This window comes from Tetranychus urticae, chromosome 1 (genome assembly GCF_039701765.1).
Source record: "Tetranychus urticae isolate SD_2017Ah chromosome 1, NJAU_TeUrti_SD_1.0, whole genome shotgun sequence".
NCBI classification, from domain to species: domain Eukaryota; kingdom Metazoa; phylum Arthropoda; class Arachnida; order Trombidiformes; family Tetranychidae; genus Tetranychus; species Tetranychus urticae.
In genome coordinates, this window is record NC_142958.1 from 25750021 (window position 1) to 25758213 (window position 8193).

Here is an 8193-nt window from a genome sequence, read left to right on the forward strand (position 1 = left end):
TTTTCCATGCTTATCAACTTCATCTAACCTCATCTATCAAATCAATCAATACGTGATTACAAATAGTACCGCTAAGTATTTAAATCACTTTCAAAAGTGTTTTATCTCTCATCTTCAAGTCCATCATAACACAACTACAAGAACCTCTTGATTCTGGAATTTAGACGCTATTTTACAAATGATTTTGAGTTGAACCTTCAACAGTCACTGCCACTTATCCCACCACTACAAGGCGTTGAAAATACCAATGAGAATACCAAAAAGATAGACAATTGGAATACTCCGCTTCACTGAATTTCAAAGTCAATTTCACTCCGACATTAACATGTAATCAGTCGTTAATAATAGTTTCTTATTCGTCAATTCGCAGATTCTATTTGCTTTTGTACAATTGTCCAATCCTAGTTCATCCAATCACATGATGAGAAATCTCAAAATATCTGATGAAATGGAAGCCTAATTATCAAAATCGACTTTACTGGGATCACAATGTAAAAGGTTAAAGTGGCTTACAATTGTTAGATCAGTGTTCAAAAGAATGCTATTCACTTTTCATCATGTTTACACTAAAATTCATTATTTGCAACTTTTATCGTGTTTCGCTTCAGCTTGAGGAATAGGTTTCGGAATATTTATACAATAACGGGTAGAGTTGAATGAAGTTTAATGTAAAGCAAACAAAGATTCTTGATTTTCATCAAATGTACCATCAATTGGAACTCTGAAAGGATGTTTAACTATGACAGAACCCAAGGTGTTAATTAACGTTTAAAAAGCATAATTATCATCACTGTGGTACTAACTGATTCGGTGATAGATAATACATGTATTAGATGATAGTAGAGACTAATTGTACATCTTCTGTTTTGATCATTTCTGATCTCATCGCTGAATTTATCTTTTAGAAATTTTTCAGGAGACTTGCTTATCGCAATACTTTATCACAACCATTTGAACAATTATATTCGTCCTCACAAAATTTCAACGAAACAGACAGAAGTGAAATTAAGTTATTGTTGAATTGAGTTAGGATTGCAGTTTATTCAATATGCAAAAGTATCTTGTTACAGTTTAATGTACATGCACAGATTATTTTCAATTTTTATTTGATGTGATATTAACTGATGAATGATTGGATCCATCAAATGATGGGATAGCGATAATGATAGTAAGTAAGAAACTGAACAATGTTGATATGGAAGCGGTGGTTATCATGATAATGCCTCCAAGTGAGAATCCAATTCCATCGTAATTGAGAAACAATGAAATCTGAAAGAGAAACATTAATAAAGTAAATGAAAAAAAGTGAAAAATGGATTAAAATGAATAAAGCAAATAGACCAACCTCATTTTTAATTGCTGAATAATCTGCTTTGAATGATAGTTTATACACCATTGCCAATACATCTTGTGATTTAGTATATACATTAACAGTCGCATAAATGATTAGAAACAAATTCATTATCATTGCAAAGTAACCAATAGTTAGATATAATCTCCTAACCAGACTTTGTTGAACGAATAGTCCAAAGTAAAGTATATAAACGAAAAGATTCAAGAAAATTATGCAATGAAACAATAAACAAGGACTAACATACTCATTCATCTTATTGACTAGACGATGAGTTAAAAAATACTTGAGCCGAAGATCATGAACAACATTGATATTCAGTCTTTCATTGGTTTTAGATGCTTTGTAAAGACGATTCAATTGTAAGTCGATGTATTTGAGTGCTGTTTGTGATAGAACCAGTAAATCAAATAAAATAAATGCTTCAAGAAAAATGTATGGATAAACAGTTAGAAAGCGTATAAATTTAGTCCAGTAATGAATTGAATTTTTCATGTATATACTTTTATGCGTAGATTGGTCAGCGTCTGAATAAGGCCAAGTACGAATATTATTTTCAATATCATAGATGAATGAGAATACTATACTGCTAGTGTACAATAGATAATAAATAACTTTACGAGTCCAGAAATATTTTCTAGTTTCATTATCGAGGTCGATCTGCAGTTCATTCCAGTGTTTCTCAATTTGCTTCAAAAAAGTGTGATTATACTTGGAATAAAAGAAAATATGGAGACAATTTTCAAATGAAGCGCCAATGATTAGATAAAAATTAAGGTCAGAAACAGAATCTAACGAAATATCGAGTAATCTAAACAAATATTTGAGATTCAATAAAATAAACATTAACATGCAAAAACATTTGCCCCAAACTGAAGCCGTCGATGAAACACTCAATGCCAGTTTCGATGAAGTTGAATAAATGGATATTTTTGGATAATCTGTTGGTTCATTGTTTAGTATCCAGTCTTTAAGTACTTTGATAAAAACCATCTTATATCATGAAGTATTGTTATAGATAGAAGAACATGAAAACTCAATTCAATAAAATTTCAATCCATTTAATTCAATATCTTACTTGATACGAGATGAACAATAATATCGACAGAAGAGGTGGAAAATCTAACAAGAAGTGTATGAAGTACGGATAAATGGCTTGACGCGGGTAGCGACACGATTAAAAAGCAAACACTTTCCAAAATATAATCATGAAAATACAAAAGTAGAATGAGTTTAAAAGATCAGTTCCAATCTTGTGAATGCAAAATGAGTCTCATTTAAAATCAAATGCAGTTTCATTTAAGTTCAGTCTGAAATTTAAAAACACTAAAGTAAAAAAAATTAAATGTTAATATTTGCTATTATACTTTCATAATTTTTTTATGTTAAAATGATTAAATAACTATTATCTTGTTCGTTGAATAATTGAAACAATTGACCAGTAATGATCAATATTATGTGAACAGACTAACAATATCACGTAATCGATAATGGTGTTCAAAATTAAAAATGACCAGATAACATGCTAGCGTCAAAAATTGTAATGATGTCACCATGAATCTCATAGGATAACAAAATCGGTAAATTATTTCCAAATTCAAAATCAAGTCAACCTTTTAATAGCAAATGTCCAAATCAAATCAAAACCAGTTAAGTTGTACTGTTTTGAAATAAAATTAATGATAATTTATGCTCAAAAGTTCGCAATTTACTTCCCTGCCTGCACCAACATTACAATGTTCACCATTTAAATGTTTTTGAGGTCGAAACCGAATCCATCAACCAATAATGAAATCTTTAAAACAAGATTCCGTAGGACAACAAAATGCAATCAAACAGTTATTTCCAGAACTCGAATAAGGTTTGGTTAGTCATTATGAATGCATCTCAATACTTTCTCAGTTCAGTACAGTAATTGAAGCATTTGTTTTTAGTTATTATGCAGTAAGTTGATACTTTTATTGCGAATAGGGTATTACATTGTATTTCGTATATTTATTAATATTTTACATTTCGAGACCTTTTTAAACAACTAATGGACGACAAAATATTTTAATGTGATTGTTACCTGAATACACCAACACAGCCAAAAGCTTTAACTAGCGAATGATGGAATAGCGATGACAATGGTCATTAAAATGCTGTACAATGTCGATAAAGACGAAGTCGTAAACATGAAAAGGCCACCGAATGAGAATCCAATTTCATTGCAATTGAGAAATAATGTAATCTAAATAAGAAAAAAAATCATGATTAACTTAGAAAAGAATTGAATGATGATCATGAATGCGAACAAACCTCATTGAGAACCCTTATTGAGTCAGTTTTGAGGGATAATTTGTATACAGTCATCAATATTTCTTGAGATGTCGTATGAACTTGAATAGCTGAATGCGCAAGTTTGGAGAAAGATATTAGGAACAAAACACTCATACTAGCCTGCGTCCATTTGGTTCGATGGCTTTCAAGGTATAATAAATTATAAAATAAATGGCAGCTATTTATCACGAAAAGAATAAAAATAGAGCATGAATAAAGACTCATTGTTTCATTGATTTTATCGACTAAACGACGAGTCGAGAGATACTTTTGACGAAGATCTTGAATAACATCAATATTCAGTATCTTGTTATCTTTTACTGATTCCTTGTAGAGTTTATTCAACTTTATCAAGTTGAATTGAAGTGCTGATTGTGCTAAGATGGATAATTCAATGTGGATAAAAAAATCACAGAAAGTGTTGAAATAAACTACTGGAAAAAAGATAATCCACACCAAATGGAATATAACGTTATCCTCGATAGAAGAGACATCATGCAAAAGCGAATGTTCCAACAAATAGAATACGCAACTAATATAATAGATCGTAATTTGAATTACAGTGAATATAGAAAATAAACGGCCGATAACCATTTGAGTCCAAAAATATTTCCTCGTTTCATAATCAAAGTTTATTTGTAATTCATTCCAATGATGTTCAATTTGTCTCAAAAAATTATGATTATAATTGAGATACATGAAAATTGCGACAACATATTGGATGGAATCCTCGACAATTATTCCTAGTCTGGATAGTGGATGTGAATTTAAATTACTTTCCCATAATTCATTTAAAAAAAGTATGTAACCCTGAAGCATGAATAATATGAATAAACATTTTGCAATTTTATTACCTGTTGATGAAATGACCAATTTATACTTGGATACGATCGAGTTGACAGTTACTTTTGGGTAATTTTTTAGCTTCCCGTTTTGTATATTACATTGAACATTGATAGAAGTCATTTTGTCGAAGCATAGGAAGTCAAATGAATGCAAAATGCTTATCCATTTCATCTCTTCATAACACAGAAATCATTTTAATAAAATCAATTAATATGAATGAATCCATTTTAATTAATACTTTGTATAAAGTAATAATTATTTAAAAGCATTAAATTTCAAAATTTGCTCAGGCATTGAATAATTAAAATCAAAAAACAAGTACAGGTAATCAATATTCGAGTCAAACGTTAAACGACGTTAGACGCATTTCGAATAACATTAGAATGATCTAGTATTTTCGCACCATGATTAATTGAATTCAAAAGCACGTTACAGTTCGATTTGTATTGGTAGTTGAATTATTATCGTTCGATGCTTACAGAGACATTGAGTATGGTTGCTGATGCTCATTAATATAAACAAATCAATAAAGCTTATTGGAGTATTTTTTAAGTAAGTAATGAGTAATGCGTGATCTACTGTCCTGATAAAAAAGGTAAACTGGCTAGCAACCTAAGATACAGACTGTGGCCTTCATTCAATCTGTGGTTATTGAGATAATATCATTTCTTTTCAAATCACAGTTGTGTACAATTCTGATATTATTCAGCTAATTTTAATTTCAGTAATCTGTTAACATGGAGCAAACTTCAAAAAATCACAGAATCGATATTCTCAAGTGTTTCATCGCTTGTGAGAAGCTACATAATCGACCTAGCCCAAAGCCTAGTTTGTTTCGTTTCTCAATGACACTCAAAATTATTGTGATAAAATACATAAAATATGAATAATTTTTTTATAAAGTAATCATGATTAAAAAGCTATCAACTTGCGAAATCAACTTAAGCGTTGAATAATTAAAATCGACAAATGATGCCTTGGAAATTCGTGAAATAGCAAGTAATCAATATTAGATTCAAACGTTAATCGACATTAGACACATCCAATGTATTAAATAACAATGTAACGACCCAGTAACAAATCATTATTAGTTGAATCCAAAAGGTTTGACGAGATTTACGTTACAGTGCATTTTTTATTAGAATTGATTCGCATTATTTTATTACAGAAATTTTTAATGGTAACACAAACTTGCAACACTTTACCTATTGAAATACTGATTATCGATGAGATTTATCGCAATGATAATTAACAACGAAATTTTGAGAACTTAAACGAGAAATCAAGAAAGAAGAAGAAGTAAAATAAGATGCTGCGTCTTGGAGATCCAAAGTCATAACGAACATGCAGAAGACATTGTCCAGGTCTCAAATAAAAATTTGATTTTTCGTGATCAAGAAATGCAACAGCAAAGCTTGTAATGTTTGATAATTGATTTTTGTATTAAAGAGATTTTCTGTCGGACGTTTTGTAACCGAACTGGTGTCGTATAAGCATGAATGTCTTAGGAAAACATTAATTAGACTGCGAATATTCGAGTGATATAAAAAAAGAAATTATTAATAAGTGTCATATACACTGCAATAAATGGCCGTGATTCAAATAATAATCGTAATATAATGAATTAATCGACGAAAAAGCAATCAAATGATCGTTGAAGTCAAAAATTGAGTCAAATTCGCCAAATTTCATGAGCAAATAATATCTACAATTTACGCCAGCCATTTAATTTACATTTCCAATAAAAATAAAACTAAAACTAAAATAAAACTAGATGCCATTTTGAAATGATATTTACTTATGGTTTATCTTTGCAGAATTGAAATCAAAGAAAATGAAAATTATTCGATTTTATTCTAATTGCTCTATTCAATTTATATTTAAGTTTTATCAAGCTGAATGAAATGACGGAATAGCAATGATTATTGAAATTGTTACAAGAGCCAGAGTAGATGTGAAGTCTGGAGTGATCATGAAAAGGCCACCAAAAGAGAATCCAATATCATTGAAACCGATACGGTAAAGGAACAGGGAAATCTGAACGAAAAAGATTCGATTAAAATGTTAATGCAATTTAAGTTGGCATAGGATTCCGTTACAAAACTCACCTCATTAAGAACGTGAAATGAATACGTTTTAAACGATAGCTTATATAAAATTGGTAAAGGTTGTTGAGATTTGATGTAAATGGCTACAACTGAATGAGTTATCAGACAGAGTTCAAGAAGTATTCCCATAGATGCAAACATTGAACTAATTTTGATTGGTACAATTTGCTTATCAAATGCCAAAGTATAAAAGTCGACGATTACGAAGTACACATAATGACTTATCAAACCAAATGTAGCAAGATTCATGAACGAACTTGATTCATCAACCAATCGATGAATCAAAAGATATTGCCAGCGAAGCATTTTGATAACCTTATTGTTCAACTTATTGCCCTCAACTTGCAACTCTCCACTAACCGCATTCAACTTATCATTGATGTTATGGAGTGTTACTTGAGACAGCATTGCTAAATCGATTAAAATTATGTCTTGTGATAGAGCGAAAGGATAGTAAATTGCAGTTGACAAAATGGACAGCCAATAATCCAACGCATCGTTCGGTGTTGAGGCAGAAGTTGCACTCTGATGTGGCCAAGAATGCTTGAAAACATGCATATCATGTAGAGCTTGTGGCATGTAACTTAAAATAAGCAAAATTCTGTAGATTATTCGATGAGTCCAGAAAAACTTTCGAGTCTGATGGTCGTAATCAATGTTTATAACTTGATATTTAGCGATCACTTTGTCCAAGAATTGTTGATTATATTTAAAGTGGAAAAGAGAGAAATTGAAAAGTTGAAATGAAAAATGCAACACTTCCAAAGGATTGAAGGAAAAGGTTGAATCCAATGAAATTTTGATCAGTATCGTCAAGTGTCTCGAAAAAATTAAAGACAATATAACCAGGAATAAGCCATTCCCTGTAACTCCATTTGACGATGAAACGATCAAATTCAATCTTGATGAAAGAGAATCTATGGAAACTTTTGGGTAATTTACTTCATTTTTACTTAATAAACTTTTCAAAATTTTAATGTCGGTCATCATTTTGAAGTTGATTGTATGGAATTCGCACTCAAAAATAAAATAATAAGTTTGAAGAGTTTAAATATTGTCTGACAAACTCAAAATATGATTCAAAAAGGGTTTGGTTTCATTAATTTTAAAGGTGCAAAAGGCATTAAAATTTGACTATTGAGACGATGTTTCACAAAATATTAATGTATTCATGAATTTAATGCAAAAATTAATAAATCATTCCGAGTACAGCTAAATGTTATATCAGGAAAACAGCCCAATGAACATAAATTTTTTTGTGAATAAAAATTGAATCACAAAACAGTCAAAAATTTTGGTGATCAACTGGAGAGTCACTTTTGACTCACATTTGATCGTGCTTTGCTGAAAAATCCCAACTGTCAGATTCATAAATTTTCGTACAAATTTTGAGTGTAATTTTTTTATTTTGATCACCTTCTCAAGATTCTAAGCGCAATAAGTTGATGAAACCGGTGAATCACACGAATCAAGAACATTTTGGTTTTTAAAAATTTATCAAGTTTGAAGCATTAAGTGAACTTAGATCATAATTATTTGCATGAATCACAAATAGCAAAAAATTCAATC

General features: G+C 30.3%; 1 protein-coding gene across 1 annotated transcript; it reads right to left on the reverse strand.

The window, feature by feature from the left end:
- Positions 1 to 6384: 6384 nt before the first annotated feature.
- LOC112539108 (uncharacterized) lies at positions 6385 to 7699 on the reverse strand. Its single transcript, XM_025161336.2, has 2 exons — positions 6625 to 7699; positions 6385 to 6553 (listed from the first exon to the last, which is right to left on the reverse strand). Exons 1-2 carry the CDS (start codon positions 7612 to 7614, stop codon positions 6407 to 6409), a joined length of 1137 nt encoding a protein of 378 aa, XP_025017104.2. The 5' UTR covers positions 7615 to 7699; the 3' UTR covers positions 6385 to 6406.
- Between the last annotated feature and the right edge of the window lie 494 nt (positions 7700 to 8193).

Coding starts and splice junctions, on each gene's coding strand:
- LOC112539108 (XM_025161336.2), bottom strand. CDS start 7,614: ATGATGACCGACATTAAAATTTTGAAAAGTTTATTAAGTAAAAATGAA. Junction 6,554..6,624: donor CATTTCACGTTCTTAATGAG/GTGAGTTTTGTA, acceptor TTTTTCGTTCAG/ATTTCCCTGTTCCTTTACCG.